This window comes from Vidua chalybeata, chromosome 5 (assembly GCF_026979565.1).
Source record: "Vidua chalybeata isolate OUT-0048 chromosome 5, bVidCha1 merged haplotype, whole genome shotgun sequence".
Classification (NCBI taxonomy): Eukaryota; Metazoa; Chordata; class Aves; order Passeriformes; family Viduidae; genus Vidua; species Vidua chalybeata.
This window is the reverse complement of record NC_071534.1, coordinates 37,531,269-37,548,701: the sequence shown is the minus strand read 5'-3', so window position 1 is coordinate 37,548,701 and position 17,433 is coordinate 37,531,269. Positions and strand designations below refer to the sequence as shown.

At 39.6% G+C, this 17,433-nt stretch overlaps 1 protein-coding gene across 3 annotated transcripts in view; it reads right to left on the bottom strand.

The window, feature by feature from the left end:
• The window catches only part of PTPRR (protein tyrosine phosphatase receptor type R), a 138,229-nt gene extending 122,011 nt beyond the window's left edge, over nucleotides 1–16,218 (bottom strand). For 2 of the 3 annotated variants that reach the window (XM_053942778.1, XM_053942779.1), the window contains exons 1-2: nucleotides 16,138–16,218; nucleotides 1,985–2,289 (exon numbers count right to left, since the gene is read on the bottom strand). In XM_053942778.1, the coding sequence (XP_053798753.1) occupies nucleotides 1,985–2,289; nucleotides 16,138–16,201 (369 nt within the window). In that variant the 5' untranslated portion in view covers nucleotides 16,202–16,218. The remainder of the gene's footprint in view (nucleotides 1–1,984; nucleotides 2,290–16,137) is intronic. The other variant, XM_053942780.1, reaches the window with a different exon arrangement.
• Between the last annotated feature and the right edge of the window lie 1,215 nt (nucleotides 16,219–17,433).

The following is a 17,433-nucleotide window of genomic DNA, read 5'->3' as shown; positions in this document are numbered from 1 at the left end:
TACACTTCCCCAAAGGCTTTTTCTGAAAGGATGACATTAGAAACAAACCAAAACCACTGTCCTTCAGCACATCCAGAGACAGCTGAAGAACCCAAGCAATAAACAGCTTTCATGTAATGATTAGCTCATGCTGTTATATCTCCCCTTAAAGCACATATGGTTCTCAGCCAGAACAGAAGGCTTCAGAGCAGCAGCAAAGCCTCAGACAAAAGTCACTTAATGAGAACTTAATATAGATTTAATGGACCTTTTTTTTAATGTGAATTTATCTGCCAATTGAAAATCTGCTTCATTTAGCTTTTAATGCAGGCACAGAGCCAGTCAGCCAAAATCAGGGTAGCCCTAGAATATTTTTCAGGATTCTTCCATTACTGGTTGAGCACCACAAGTGTCCAAAACTGTGCAAAACCCTACTAAAATAACAATTCATAGGTAACAGCGTCATCTAATGAAAAAAAGCAAGCAAGGCCATGCCTATTCTGAGTTCCTTGTACTAATAGAAAGGTTTCACCTTAAGCAGAAGTGAAATAATGCTTGCACTGGAAAGAAGAGAGCAGGTGTCTTCACTACAGAGTTGGCCCTCCTGGCTTAGGCTAGTTTGAGGATAGATATATCCAGATAGCTTGGCATCTCCTTCCCCTTGATCAGTAGCATTCAGTATTGGGACTCTGCAGTTGGCTTGTCCCCAGTAAAGCAAGACTGACAGTCCCTTATTTTGCTGATATGGATACTTCCACATAGCTAGTTCACTAACAATGCTAGCTATCTAAACTCAGATGAGGAGGTCTTGTTTGTATGGGATGCAACAAGTCCAGAGCACAGCTTTTTGAACCTAGTTCCCTGACAGAACTTTTTATCTGCTAAAACTACTACTGTCTTTTTTCTTACCCTGATTATTCATTTCATTGTCACTACCCTATTGCATTTGGTGCATTTACGAGGGCAGGTCTCTAGAGTACCATACAGGGAACTCATATGGGATTCTAAAACACTTGGTGTGCTAACATGCTCTTACGTTCTGTGCTCTTTTTTCCTTGGTTGTAAAGTCCATCTTTTAATCTCTCATCTTCCTCTGAAATGAGCAATTTACAGATTTCACTTTAATCTTTATTAGTTCACTGTAATGAGTGCACAAGCCATTATAAGTGGCTCTTCTTCCCTCCAGGAATCAAGGAGAGCTGCCTACGCATGGGGGTGAGGAAAGCAATGTCTGTGCAGAACACATACAGACTGTACCGTGCACCCCACCAAGGACAGCTCTCCTGACAGCAGGCTGCTCTCCACTGGCACCAAGAGTGAGGATGCAGCAGGGCAGCATCAGTATATGGTTAAACTGACATGCCCTTCACTGCAGGAAGGAGCACTGCCATCACCAACTTCAGAATGGGAAAAGTCACATACAGAGTTAACTGACAGTGGAGAGTCCCCAATCCCCAGAAGATGTGCATACACCAACAAAAACGAAGTTCTTATTCTTTGCAAGAAACAGTTTTTTTTTTTTTTTAAACAGCTAAGTAAGCATAATGGTGGATTTACCAGAGGAACAGAAGTGAATGAAATCTTTTATGTCACCCTTTAAAAGCTCACTGCCTCTGTAGAATAGTTCCCTGAAGCACATTTTCTCGTGACCTATGCAGAATAAGTTTAAAGCCTACCCAGTAAAAACTGTGCAAACATCATTCAAGACAAGAGGATCAACAGCATCTGAGGCAAAGGTAAGGTCTTTACCTACAGAGAGGCTATATTCTGCACTGGTTCACCAGATTGTTAATCAAAGTGTGATTATATGAATGCAAATTCCACCAAATGGAAGAAATTCAAGACAAGTGGTCATTATTTAGATTTAGATAATCAGCCAGGCTACCCAAAGTTGCAATCCATCTTTATTTAAATACAGGCATATTTATTCTAAAAAATAAAAATTTATTCTAAAAAATTTATTCTTAAAAAAAAAACCCTCCAAAACCCAGAAAAAGTCACTTACCACAATAATCACATTCGTTGTAGGAATGGGAAGATTCTCCACTTCCAAATCTTGACCAGTCATTGCTAAGAGATTGAGGGATGGGTCATAAACAGACCTGGGGAAGGATGATTTAACAATTATTGAAGGGTGCAACTTGCTTATTTTGGTGTGGGAAGAAGAATGGAAATTTTGTTTGGAATCCTTATAGCTGTCTGTATCCAAACTTTTCTCCACACTCTCCACATGGTGATAAATAAACACAGGTTTTCCACTCTTTCGCTGATGAATTGCCAAAAAGTGATCACTGTCTCCGGAAAAGCAGCCTGTAGAAAGAGAATAAGTTTAGAATGTCTCTCTTGGCTATTCTGTAGATGGCACTGGAAATTCAAAGAGATCTTTGCGTTCTGAGAAATTTGGAAAAATATTTTAGGAATACAAGAATTCACTTAAAATCTTACAATGTGTTTTCTATAGCAACAGATTAATAGGACTGCCGAGTCTATTAAGTATGTGAAGTGTATCACATTCTTAAGCTCATTTTCACAGGGCTTAAAAAATGTTATTTATATTTCCAGCCATGGCTACATTAAAAAAAATTATATACAAAAGCAGAACACATGCTGAACCAAGTTCAGCTTCTGTATTGATATCAACTTCAACTGGAAAACTTATGCAGCCAACTTACTGATGCATTTTATCACCCAGTAATATCAAAGATGACAATAGCAGTGACATCTGTTATAAATGGGCACATGAGGAGAAAAGGTAAAGAACCTGATCAAAAAATCTGATTTAAACATGTGAGAAAATTAGGATGAGTCCATAATCCCAATTCTGCATTCCTTGTTTAGCTGCTTCACTCAAGGATTGCCTGGCTAGCCAGTAGAGCATCTGGCTCTCTGCAGAGGAGATACTGGTGTGTGGCTATACCTTGCATACCTTGGTGCTAGGCACAAAGAACTCTCTTAGATTAGGGAACTGGAGACAGGGGACTCGAGCATTGCTAACGAGGAGTTAGAGAGAGTTGGGCTTGTACAGCCTCAAGAAGAGGTGGCTGAGAGGGTACCTCATCAATGTCTATCAGTATGTGAAGGCAGGGTGTAAGGAGGGTGAATCCAGGCTCTTTTCAGTGGTGCCCAGCAATAGGAGAAGAGGCAATGGGCAGAAACTGAAGCACAGAAAGTTCCACTTGAATATGAGGAATATCTTTACTGTGTGAGTGACTGAGCACCTAAACAGATTGCTCAGAGAGGTTGTGGAGTGTCCCTCACTGGAGACACTCAAGATCGATCTGGATGAAATCTGAAAGTGTCTTCAGATGACTCTGCTTAAGCAGGGAGGTTGGGCCATATGGGAAGGGACCCACTGGTCCCTTCCAACCATACCCATTCTGTGATTCTATAATTACATGGGTTTAACTAATTATGTGTTAGTGAAAAAAAGTTATCTTTTGAAAGACAAAATACTTCCTGATGATGCCTTTGTAAGAGGAACTAAGACTAAATTTTTATTTGGTTTTCTGTTTTGTTTCTTTTTTTTTTTTTTTTCATGGATGAAATATAGTGAATCTTCAGTACCTTTATGCTGAACAGAATAGCTACAGTTCAGCTCCCGGTCTGGAAGGCAGTCTATCTGACCAGAAAAATAGGCAAGGATCAGCTGCCTCACAGATAAAAAGTAACTGAAGCTGCATTAGTCACCTCCAGAAAACAACTCTAAGAAGCCCAGTGTGGTAGAAAAGGGACTTTGTGTTCTGAGAGAAATGAACCCAGAGAGCTCACTCTGATCAGCCTGGAATTTCCTCTTCAGATGCTGCTGGAGTTAATGGCAATGTTAAATTTGAGAGCTGATTTTCAGTTAAAAAATATAAAATCAATCTTATTTTAATTCTTATAATGAGCTATGAAGACCAGCTTAGCACCAACAACATTTTAATTCAGGGTGAACAAGAAATCAATTTGTTCTATTCAAACTGAATTTTTCCTCTGATTTTTTTTTTCTCCTGTAAGCAAATCAAAATAATCAGTCATTTGCACAGCTCTACCCAGTGCCCTTAGGAGGTTTCAGAGTAGGTAATTACATTCTGTTGACCTAATTTCCTCATGAAATTTCAGGCAGGGAAATCAAGGACAATACCTTATCTGTGCTATAGTATTGCTTTGCATCATTGAGTAACGCATTCTCTGGAATAAGTGGGTCCCTGTCAGTAGGCAGTGAAGCAATTTATAACATACATGAACAGAAAATCAATAGTAAAAAGACAGAACACTGATCCTCTATTATAAAGTAAAATGCTAAATCTAAGACTACTACTCTTTCAAATGGCTGAAACAAACACAATCTCCTAGATGACCACTGAGGTCACATGTTTTCAGCTCTTGTCAGGTTTTGACTGGGAAGATGTCTGCAAGTAGGAGGAAAAAAAAAGAGAAACTGCAGATTATAGTCTTAAAGACAGCTGAATTTCAAAACTTGTTAAACTTGCTGTGTTCTCATTAAGCTTTGTGGGTGTTGGCTTTGCTGATAAAATCCTGAGGGCTGGTCTTAACTAGCAATTTAGAGAGTTGTGTCAGTGACAAAATAAAAATAAGGAAGCATCAGCACTTCTCATTGTCACCTACTTCTGACAGTCATCTCTTTGCGGTATTTATTTTCATGTCTCCTTCACAGAAAACCAGTATTTCAAAACTGATCATAGATAAGACAAAAGAATGTATCCACCAACACATTTGGTGAGTCTTCTTTGCTTCTTTCATTCCTGCTCCTTTGTTTCTGAGGGTATCAAACCAACTGTGATTCTCCTTGAATTCTTCGTATTGCATTTTCTACCCACTTCAATATTCCAATTTTCCCTCTTATTTCATTATTTTCACAGGATGAAGCAGAAAAAAATACAATTAATTACCAGCTTAAATTCTTCCCTGAATATGATTGAAAAATAGGTAAAGGAACTACAGAAAAAGATCATTTGTCCTTGAATCTCAATGCTTTTCAATGGCAGAATCACCATTTGCTTCTAAATCCCAGACTTGCTTCCATTGGAATGCCAAATATCACATCAGTAGCACGAGTCCCTGCATTGGTCCAAACAAGGTCCATTGCAGTAGACTTTCAAGATGGACAACAAAATATATTGTTTAACCTGTAGTAATCAGAAACTAAAAGTCTATTTTACATAACATTACACTTTATACTCACACAATTTTTTTTCATCAGCTAACCACTCATATGTTCAAATATGTTCCAAGAAAATTAGTACACTGAATTTGTTTATATGAGAAGCCCACATAGCCCCAGCATCTTGAAGTAGGTTATAAACATCCCCAGTGCCCCATGTGAAAAACTTCACTAAACTTAGATGACTGTGTATAAAGCCCTAACTACTACCAGACTTTGGCTCCCAGACTGCCATGGATGCCTCAGGTGACCCTCACAAATGGGCCACCATTGATACTACCAGGGAACCTAAACTTCCTCTCATTCTGATGAAGTGATAATGTATTCCTTCTTGACCCTCCAGACTTCAGCTCCAAACACAAGCAGTTAGGCACTAACTAGACATTTGGAGAATTAAGTGGTTAGAAATACCAGCACTTCTGCTACATAATACCTTCAAATATTTCCACTCTCCAACCCTCAACGGAGAGAAGACTGTAATTCCTATATCAAACTCTCTACTTCTACAAAGAAAGAATATGCTTCTCTGCAGCCACCAGGGAAACTGTCAGAAGCTATGAAGAACTGATTTTGGTACCTTTTAAGCTTCAGATATTCCAACATACACAAAAAATCAGTAAATATGGTTTAGGAAAAGGCTCAAAAAATATAATTCCTAGAGGTTTCTCTTCAATAAGCTTAGCAAATTTTATCCACAATTATGTTCTGATATTCTCTTCACACTACCCTGTTTGAACTCTACTTCAGGATGTAGAGTTATTTATTACTCACTTGAAATATTCACTCACTTGAAATATAGTGCTGTTTTTATCCATTAACTAAAATAATTTTATTCATTCTCCTAAAATCGTCTCCCCTCAAGTGTATTTACAAATAATTATGGTTTATTCTGCCTCAGCACTGAGAACAGACTAGATGCTAAATTGTGATTCCATGCTATTTCTTCTATTCAAAAAAATGCTGAGTCCTCACCTATATCTCAGCTAAATGTAGAAGGGAAATTTTATTTGTTCCATAGTGAACAATAATCAATGATAAATTTCAAACCCACATCAGAACTTCTCTGAGCAGCAGGTTTGTTTTGCTCCTAGAAAACAACCAGTCCTTTCTTCATGCAGATCACCTCAAGTAATAACCATTCCAGCTTCCTTTAGTAACAGAAGCTGCACTGTGATTCTCTACTGATCTGAACTGTTCATTCCACTCTCCAGTTCTTCTGTCTGTACAATGTAGTGACTGATCACTACTCTTTAAGAGATTTGAGCGCCTGATGAATATTGCTCTTTCTTCCTCTGCTCTTTACCTACAGGTTAACTTTTCCTTCCTTGCAACTCCTCAGTGTTGCTGCTTTTCCTTAGATTTTTTTTAACATGCTTCCATGTTTATCCACTGTAAGACCCTTCTTTCATTTGGCAGCTCCTGTACAATAGTATTCTCTTTCCAGATATTCTCAGATTTAGTTGCATTTCCAGTCCCAGGAGCTGTGCTTCTAGAACCTCTATCAAGTGTAACACTACATCTATTAAAGTGCAACAAAAGCTCCAGGGTGATGTAGAATGCATACTTTCTACATCTGAACATCTTCACTATTTGTACTAGTTTCAGTATTTCTATCATTGCCACCATTTGCCACCCTCCTGAAAGAAAAATTGTACATGAAATCCCCTGTTCTGCAGAATCCAGCTATTCTGCTTAATAGTTCAAAACATGTATTCACATGATCTTCTTAGTTGTCTGCATAAACATACAAGATAAAACTATTTCTATCATAAACTAAAAAGAGAAGAAATAATCTAATCTACAGAAGACTGATGGAGAATGGGACAGTAGAATTCCGCATCAAATACACACACCCTCCCAGTATATGGGAAGCACAAAATTTCCTCATGAAAACAGATGGGTAAATCACAAGAATGCTAGACAGCACATGCTTCTGAGCCTGTCTCACACTACAAAGTTGCATTATATATGCAGAAAGGAAAGCCTATAATAAATAGTAAATCTGATGTGCTGGATGTTGTGGGCACTTTTGACTGTTCCAGTTGGCCTCTGCTTGATAGAGGAAAACCTAAGATTTCTTGACTCTCTAAATAGTTTCAGACAATTGACATTTTATCTCAAAGCAACCTGTCAGAAAATTATTAGACTCCTAATTCACAAATATCTTCACTTTTGCTAGAACAGACAGATAAAAAACTTCAAGATAGTCAAGATCCATTAATCAGCCAGTAACACAGCAGTATGGTTTTTATCTTCTTAAAACATAAAAATATCAGAGCTTTACAGATATTTTATCTCGCATCCTTGTTAAGGAAATTATTACTTGACTCCCTACTCACCCCACTCTCAGTCAGACAAGTTTTCTTTGCCAGCTTGGCCCCAGGTTTCCCACAGCAAACTGGTTCCTTTAAGTAATTTTACCATGATACAACAACACAAAAGCCACTCAAACTGGGTGCCTCCCCTTAACATCCTCTACAGCCGGAAACTAGAAATTTATCTGATCGGAAAAGGAAAAGTCCCAGTGGGACATAGCATAAACCCAACAGGGCCACAATAATGGTGTCTAAAGTAATGATGTAAGTCTGGAAAAACAACTTGAGGTAATTTCTTAAGTCTTGTTATTTATCTTAATCTGAATAAATTTGGTAACAAGTTATGCTCCTGAACAGTCACATTTTTCTATAATGAGATACATACTGTATATTTGCTACTTGTAAGCAGTGCAGCCACCCCAAATCCACTGACAAAAGTGCTGTGCTGTATCTGACTAGTAAGAAAATGCACAAATGAATATAGACACCTAGTGCATTTATTGTAAACACACAAGAGTACTTAATACTCTAGCACTATAATAACACTGAAGTCTTTCTATAGTTAAAAAAAAAACTTGGTATATTACACAGCTTGAGGTTTTTATGCTAAAAGCTGGAAATTGAAGGAAAAAAAACATAAAATGCAGATTCATTTCATAAGGGAACAACATGCTGAAACTTGATGGACTGCTTTCAAATATAAATTTAATTTAAATGCAATTTGAGTTACAGTACTTAATGCTGTTGCCAATTTCTCATTTTCAGTAACAAAAATACTTACCAAAATTTGGTAATTAAATTTTGTACCCTGAGCTCCCCATGCTTTTTCCCTTTCTGTTTGGCTCACCACTCTGAAAGAAGCTCTTTGTCCCATACAAACTTCCTTCAAACCTATAAATCAGCCCCAGACTGGACAGGCTTGGCTTTATCATCTCTTGCACTGTGGTTTATTATCTCTTGACCTTAGTCACTGTGAAATGCACGTCAATGTACTTATGCAGACCAATGATAAATCCTCTCCAATAACACCAAAGTTCTCACAGCTGGGAGATTCATTCCCTGCCTCTTTTTAGAACATCGAGATAGAAACAGCCTCCAATTCAGAGCAGAGTTTGCAGCTCTCTCTTGTCTATACAAGAGCCAAGGAGGTGTTGGCCCACAGAAAGGAGAAAAAAAAAACTTAAATGCTAAAATTCTTATTATCATGCTGGTCATTTATGAGCATGGTGCTAACTCTCAGGAGGTACAACAGCAATGATACTAAGGGGAATGCTAACTGTTAGTAATTCTAGACATAGGCAGAAACAACTGCTGTAGGTTTAGAAGACTTCTGTCTGTTCTGGACTGAAAGTTGTCTCTTCTGGTGCATGCAACAAGACCTTCCTTTGGCTTTGCCTTCAAAAGACACAAAAATCTATTGCTTTATCCCTATTTCATCTACATTACCAAGGGAAAAGGAAAAAAAAAGCTAAGAAAAAAACCCAAGCAAACCAACAAACATATTAAAAGGAGTCAACATATCTGGTGGAAAATATAAAGGTTTTATATGATGTTGAAAGCGAAAATGAAAACAAAAGCTGTCTGGAGGCAATACGCTTTGCATCTGTACCATCTAGCTAACAATATATCTTACTGTCAGCAAAATAGTACATCAATCAAATCTAAATCTCATCTGGATAAAGTTATGCACTTTTAGCCAAACATAAACTGCTGTTGAACTTTAGCATGGTACACCAAAAATTATTGCCAATAAAATGCAGTTAAAACAGTGGCTAAAATATTACTTGAACATTAGCTGGGCAACAGAATATACTTTCATAAGTGCTTTTGTGAGGTACACGAGGGAAACCTGAAAATGAAAAAATACAAATGCACTTGCTGCTTTGGTAATACATAAAGTTTTGAATTGACAAAAGAATTCACTTAGGAAAGTACTTTGCATAAATAACAAAGGGAGTTGCAGGCTATGATCGTTCCCATGTTCAGAGACTTATGCCAAAACACAAGCCTTCACACCACTGCTTTGTCTTTAGCCAAAACCTGTTAGAGCAATACAAATGAAGCTATTCTTTACATAAAGTAGGCTGCTAGACCTAATGATCAGGCATGCTGCTGTATATCTTCTCACAGCCTCCTTCAGGTAGATGAATTCCTCTGTTACTTTCAAAACCTTGTTTATAAACAAAGATGAAGCACACCCTATACATTTAAGTGAAGCCAAGAGTTTATTGTTAGCATAGTGAAAATCTTAAACAAATTAATTCAAGAAGTGTTGTTAGTCTAGATCTTTTATAGAAAAACAAGGAATACAGAAAAAGTCACAATTATAGGAACAGTACAATTAAATTGTCTATCCCTTTCCCTGGTATTACTCTAACTCCATGCTTCTTTGGGTCCTCAGGTCAAATATTTCCCACTGGTGTTAGTGATGGGCATTGTTATGAGGAGTTGTCAGCACCTGGAATCCTTCACCAGAAGGGATATGATGTTAATGTTGATGGATTTTTCTTCCTCCTCTCTTCCTCCTTCCTCTTATGAAGCTACATATACCTGTATTTTATGACATGCATTTATACTTCCTCTTTCTTCAGCTGGTCTGCAGCTCCAGGTTATATTTGAACTTACTATAAATGGTGCCACATATGTATGTTAGATACAATCTCTTTGTTTTGTTCATTAATGCCTAAAATCAGTTTCTCAAGCTCCAGGTCTACATTTTTACCTTTTACTGAGCTTTTTCTAGCATGGAGTATTCAATGCCAAGATTGTGCCCCATCTCTTATCATCCCACACCCGCACTCCTCTAATGAAACATCCTGTGTCTTCACTCTTCAAGCCTCTGCTGTTCTACCAACCCTTTGTTACTGCTCCTGTGTGTATACTATAGTTGTACCACACACAAAAAAATAGATTAAAACAGACATAAATGTTTGCTTAAGTAGAAAAACTGCTGTCAGAGCTAAATAAAGTAAAACAGGCAGGTCAAGGAAAGTTTGGACAGAGTAGGTGTCCTGAACAAGCGTGCTTGAGATTGGTCAAAAAAAACACCAGCAAAGGTATGAGCAAAAGTCAGATTTAATATTAAATATGTCAAATCCTAATCATGAGGGCCTTGCAAAATTAGGACAAAACTTACAGCTTTGCTACTAGCAATGGTTACATCCCATTACAAGACTACTAAAGGGTTCTGTGCTTGCCTAGCTAGGTCCAGTAACCAAAGGCCAGGCTTTTTCCAGCAGAGGAACAGTACCCATGATGAGTCAAAATTCAGAGCACATAAACTACACCAGAGCTAAGCAAAAACAGGATAGGACAATTGTAAACACTAAGAAAAATATTTTGGTTTACTCCTAAAAACAATGTTCAGAACTTTTGACAAAAATTTCAGACAAAATCAAGTAGTACAAAATGTATGTATATATGTCAGCAGGTATATAAATGAGTCTTTATGTGTGTATTTGTATCTGTGGGAACAAGGAAGTGCATGCACACATGCATGTGTGGTGAGCACCAGCACCGAGGGAGAGTGAGAGTACACACAAGAGAGGGAGGGAGGGAGAGAGATGATTGCAAGGATTTTTTTCCCTTTCTAATAAGCAATCTGCTGAAAATAAACACAACTGGAAATTTATTTTTGCTAAATTTGTTCTTTTTTGTAGGAAAAAAAATGCCCTGGCCAAAAATATCCACCGCTACAGTGAATCACTATTAAGCATATGAGTGGTATCTTTTTCAAAAAAAATACTTTGCATCTCATTTCATGGGCTTGTTGGCTGATACATCAATACTGAAACTAGATACCACAGACCATTGATTTCACTAGGTCTACTCTTGTGAATTAAGAGATGAGCTAGTGGTCCCAAAGGCACTTAAGTATTCTGCCATACTTATGCCTTGGCACTAATGTACCACACAGACTCCTGTCAGATTTTTTTTTTTTTTTCCAGAAGGCGCAAGAAACTGATGCAATGATTTTCTAATTTTGTGATTACTGTAATTTTTCCAATGAAAGTTGCAGATAAATTCTGCTCTGCATAAGATGGATGTAAATGCATAGTATTTCAAGGAAATAAATTGTATCTCCATGAAAATCTATAGCTGTTGTGAAGCAAATTCAACTCCAGTCTTAAAGTTTTTGCTTTCTTTTATAGCAGTATTGTTCTAAAAAATCCCACTAAGGATTTCTGAGCAGATCTTATTAACTTCTCCAAGTATTTATTCCGAAGCCACGCTGAAAATCCTACAGCACAGTGACTGTGCTTTATGGAGTAAGAGCCCTATGCTTCCATGTAATTCCTCACAGCAATTGTTGTAACATCCCTGTGGAGGGGGGGCCACCACCATATAGAGCCACACAGCTACGTCATTAGCCTCCTTCTAGAGAGACATAGTCCCTCCAAGAGCCCAGTTCATGGACTTTCAGCAACTCACCTACTTTGCTCTCCAGAGAAGCTCGAACAAGCCTTCACTAAGACATTTCAGTCTTCTTTATAATACAACAAATGGAATTAGTCAGAGATTCCAAGACCACAAACCTCAAAAATTTCCTAATGGATGTACTGAACATAAATCTCTCATGGAAGATGATGTCTTTTAAAATTATGAATAGCAAGAATTTCCACATGGAAAAATATGATGAGTCTCTTTTCCAACTAAATACTTCCTTAAAAATATGAAGTCAGATACTGAATTATAAAACTGCTTTCCCCCAACAGAACCTTTGAAGAGACAGATGACTACCCTCTGATTATCCATGAGTCCTACTTATAAAAGACAGAAAAGACTCTTCTAGTAAAAACATCCACTCATAGACAGCAATGTGTTTTTAAAGGCAATTATAAGAACCAGCTTCATTTAGATTATGTTAGTGTAATGAAGCAGCACCCTTATTCATTTTTTAAATCAATAGCTCCTTCACTTTCACTCTAAATGTATTTGGAACCTAGAATTATTCATTCATTAGTATGAGGTTACTGAAATGGATCTGATGGCAAATGTGTTTTGTGCAGATCTCACCTCGACCCTAAAAGTAGTCTCCAGATTCTTTTACTTTTGTGACAGAGCTTGTGCATTTTATAGAAAATAGGCCTGCCCAACATCTAAGTAGAAACTGCAGTGCACTCGATCAATTCCCAACCATGAGAATATCACACAGTGCATGTTTGACCAGGAAAGCTGAACTCAGCAGAATTTAGTAAGGCTATCCTGCAAGCTGTGTGAGAACCAGTCTAGCATATTTATAATATACATTTCTACCTAGCAAATTCTACCCAAAGGAGTGTTAGTTTGTGGTCAAAGAAACTTCGGTTTTGATATAAGCAATCCTTCTGTTACTACAGCATTGCCCAAAAAGGATAAAATGTGATTCCTCTGAGGGGCTGGAAGAATGGATCCATCAAGAGGTCGAGACAAGGATCTACACACTTCCTCTCTGAAAAGGCTAGCAGGAAAGTACTGGCTCATATTGATTTAAGGCTGGCAATGCATGTCTTCACTGATGGAGAATAATAAAATGAGGTAATAGAAGCTCTTAGCAAGCTAGTGTAAGGCCTTTCTCAAGAAACCATGACATAGATGACCTGACCAAATAATCAGTTGTTAACTTCTTGCTTTTGCAGGACCAGGATTTGTTTATTCTAAAAGTAAATTCTGCAAAAATGCTCTCTTTAAGAGAGATTTTTAATGCAAGGCAGGTGATGAGTTGATACCATGATTGTTAACCATGTAAGTTTTTTCCAGTCAGGTTCGTTTTCCTACTCTGTTTCACAGAATCACAGATTTACTGGTTTTCCCCACAAATCTCCAGTAACTGGATACTTAATTCATCATATATTTTAATTTTATTAACAAAATTTGCTAAAAAAGAAAAGGAAGTGAAAGAGGTAATTAATTGAGTAATGTGCATGACTCAAATGGCTCTCTAATTACAAGGCAGTCAAATGCATCACTTTGTGTTTTTCCAACTACCTGCCATTCCTTGACAAGGAGACAGTGTCTCCTAGTCACCTTGGGATACACTAGGTTTTTATTGCAAGAACATGTGTATTAGATCATACATACTAAAAGAGAGTATAATCTATGCTGTCGTGCACTCTCTCATGGAATGCATAATGTAAGTGGAAGGTTCATGCTGACCTGTAATCACTCGCTACAAATTTAGGTCTTCCTGCAACAGCAAGCTCTATATAGGTTGATTACTTCACCTGCTGCACTCAGCAGAAGGGCCTAATTCTGTTTTCAGAGACGCACACACAAGTGTCTTATTTTAGGAAGCAATATATGCATATACCAACAGTACAATCATATTTAATTTTCTGATAACATGACTGTCATGCTATATTGGAATCAGTATCTAAGTCAACTCACTAAAATGGTACCTTATTGAGCACATGAAAATCTCTGATCACAGTTTTGACAAGAACATTTCCTATTTTTGTAGAAAATTTTGCTACAATGGTAGCAGAATTGTAGATCCAAAGGAAACTAGATCTGCTACATGAGCACTAGGTAAAGGCACTAACTTTATGCTGTAGCATTAGCTGAAGTAAATGTAGACTTACATCTTCTCTAAAATCTATTACCACCAACTGATATCAAGGGAGATTTTCCTAATACCTACTGATGGTGTCTTCAGCATTCTCTAGAAATATGTCCCATAGAAATTCAGCCTCAGAACAACAGGCCAAGCAGTTTCCAACAAATAACAGAAAAACTGACTTTGGGATATAATTTGTGACATAGCAAGCAGAATGCATCTTGTGATTTCACATGAACCAAAGCTTCAAAATCACTGTAAATAATTCAAAAGTCTAGGCTATACATAAAAGATGTCCATAGTGGTAGCCTGTGTAAGACCAAATTTTCTACTTGTATCAGATAAAACAGAGATATCTTAGGATGTTAAGATTCCTTTGTTATTTCACTGTTGTGACATCTTCAATGACTTCCAACAAGAGCAAGTTGTATGCAGTCCTGCCTCAGGAAGCTCAGCTCTTGTGCTCAGTGTAAATTGTGCCCAACTGTGCAAAGGTTGAATTCAGCTCCTGTACATCCTCCCCCTCATCTTCTCTGAAATAATTATTTTCCATGATTACTCAGGCAAAACAGTAACACCATATAAACATCTATTTTCCTCTCTTTTTCTTATGATTAGAGACATTTGCATAATGAAGACCAAGATCTCTTTGCAAGAATTCCCAGTAACTTAATGAAACAAACAGAACTCAGTAAGGAAAGCGAACATCTTACTGGCAGAATATATATCCAGTTTCCATTAGCAGGATAGAAAAATGAAGCAAAACAAAACTAATGTAAATTCTATTGTTAATAGAGGATATACTGAGATTAGATGGCATGTCAAATACAGGATATACTCTAATTTTGTACAGATGGTCAATTTAACACATGTTATAAAAGAACAATTTAAAAGCAGCTTAAGGCTTTTATTAAAACAGATCATGAAATACTCCCATCTTTCAGTCAATAATCTCTTGCACATATGAATATAAGGCAAAAGAGCATGAGCATTCTAACTATAGATTTACAGGAAAGAGGCTCCATAAATTTTATGAAGTGTAGCCTAATATTACAGGGCAATAAAATACCAGTAACTGAGACAAAGTTATTTCTCTTGACAACTGTAAAAGAAAAGCAATTCTTTTCATAATAATCAGATCTTATTTGGGATGTTCTTACAGTTCTCCTGTATTAAGAGACATGAAGTTCAATTGTTCCTTTCAATGATTCTGCAGTAAGACAATGCAAATTTGTTGCATCTTAAAAGTCTCTCCTAAAAACAACATTCCCAAGATGAAAAGAATCAGTACCTGCGCATTTCATTGTAGTTTCCTAATTAAACTTCACAGAACCTGCAAGCATTTACTACTTCAGAACTGGCTAAGCTTGTCATTACGACAAAACAAAGAAACTCTTCAACTTTACTAATTGAAAACCTAATTCAATTATACAGTTACCCCAGATTTTATTTCCTTCCTTAGATAATATATGCTGAAGTCTGCACAGGATAAACGGAGGCTCTGAACGATGAGCAGTTTTTCACGACTTAAAGGAAGCCTGAGATTTATGCCAGAAATATAAACTCTGACCACTGGAATGAAACTGGCAGTGGAACTTCACGTACATACTAGGGCGATCATCGCTCACTGCATTTCTGAATGAGGCACACATTTTGCCAGCAAAGCAGAGAGAGGATTTATTAGCACCGCTAACAGCCGAAATGCCTGCTGCTGTCGCAGCTGAAATTTCCCTTTCTAAAACCACTGCTGCCACGAGCACACACAGGTAGCGACGCCTCCTCACCAGTATCTAAAAATACATAAATAAATAAAATAAGAAGAAGGAATATAGGAAGTCCCGATTTTCCCTCGCTGTCGTAGCTCCCGGCCAGGTCCTCGCGATCCGGGGCCGAAGCGCGGCCGCTCCGCAGGGCGCGCAGCACGGTGCCCGCCGCCCGCGGCCGCCGCTGTCCCCGGTGCTGACGGACGCTCCCGCCGCCTCCGGGGCTGGCAGGCTCAGGACCCGGGCGGCCACCGCCGGACCCGGGCAGCCGCCGCCTCCCGCCTCCCGCCTCCCGCCACAACAGGTGCGCCGCCGGGCGCAAGTGGGTCCCCACCGCCGTCCCGCCCGCCCCGCCGTCCGGCCGCGGCCGCCCCCGCTCACCTGCGGCGCGGAGGTGGAGCAGGAGGCAGAGCGCCCGGAGGCAGGCGGCCGCCCGCCGCCGCATGGTGCGAGCCGAGGGCAGCCGAGCGCGGGGAGCCGCGGGGAGCCGAGGGCAGCCGGGCAGCGCCGCACACCGCGTCCCACTCCCCCCGCCCCCGGCAGTGAGCATGCCTGGGAGCGCGCTGCGCATGCGCAACGCCGCGCGGGCGGGCGGCCCTCACCTGCCTCCCGTCTTAGCGCGGGGTGAGGCGAGGGGCGAGCACGGGCGGCGAGATGCGCGGGATGCGGCGGCGTCTGGCATCGGGAGATGGGGCGCGCAATAGCCGCGGGGGACCGCAAGGTCCAATAGGAGAGGCGAAAAGAGAGATATCCAGTTCCAGCGGCATGTTCGGGGAGGAGGCGAGAATGGGCGGTGGGGGGTGATTTCCTCCTCGGCTTCCAGCTAGAGCAGCATTCGGGGCTGCTGCTGCAGCGGAACGGTGGAGAATGCATCTCCCCAATCTTGCAGCGCCGAAGAGGCGATCTCAGGAGTTCGGGCATGTCTGGCAGGACTTCGACGATGTGTGGGTTTATGCTTGAGGTACAGGTATTCGTCCTCTTCAGTGTGTTGTGAAATACGTGTTGTAAAATAAGCAGTTTGCAAAAACTGCATTGTGAAAAATCACGGCTGATACATAAATAAAGAAAGAACCGCTGAACTCCAGGCAGTGGTTCAGACCAGGCTGATGCAACACCTTCTCAAGAGACACTTTGGGAATTTGATTGCACGGGTATCAGAGAGCAATGCAAAGAGGCCAAACATGAAGCAGCCCTGTAACAACGTAATTTTCTAAAGTTGAGTTTAATTGATCAAAAGATTTTCTGGAGAGCAATCATGAGAGCCAGTGGCAGATGTGTCACCCAGCAAGTGATCCATCTACAGGAGTCTGTTACTGGATATGGTAAGCAATGTACATGCATGGTCAGGTCTGCAACTGAAGTGATGTGCCAAACGTAAAAAACAGCAAAGGAAATTGACAGAGCTTGCTTGGCTCTAACTGGCTTTGAATGAGCCTTTGTGCAGAAATTTTCTTCATACAGAGATGGGAAGGACTGCGCAGGCCCTGATATCTAGATTTAATTGCATGTGTGACTGTACATATGCAAACGAGCTTCCTTTGCCAGCCCCCACACGGCTGTTCACACACGTATAGGCAGTCAGGTCGTTCACTTGACAGCAGTATAAGTGAGAAAAGGCTTGGGTTGGAAGACAGCACTCAAGATGCAGTCTTGAGCTCTGCCGGAAACGGGGAATTA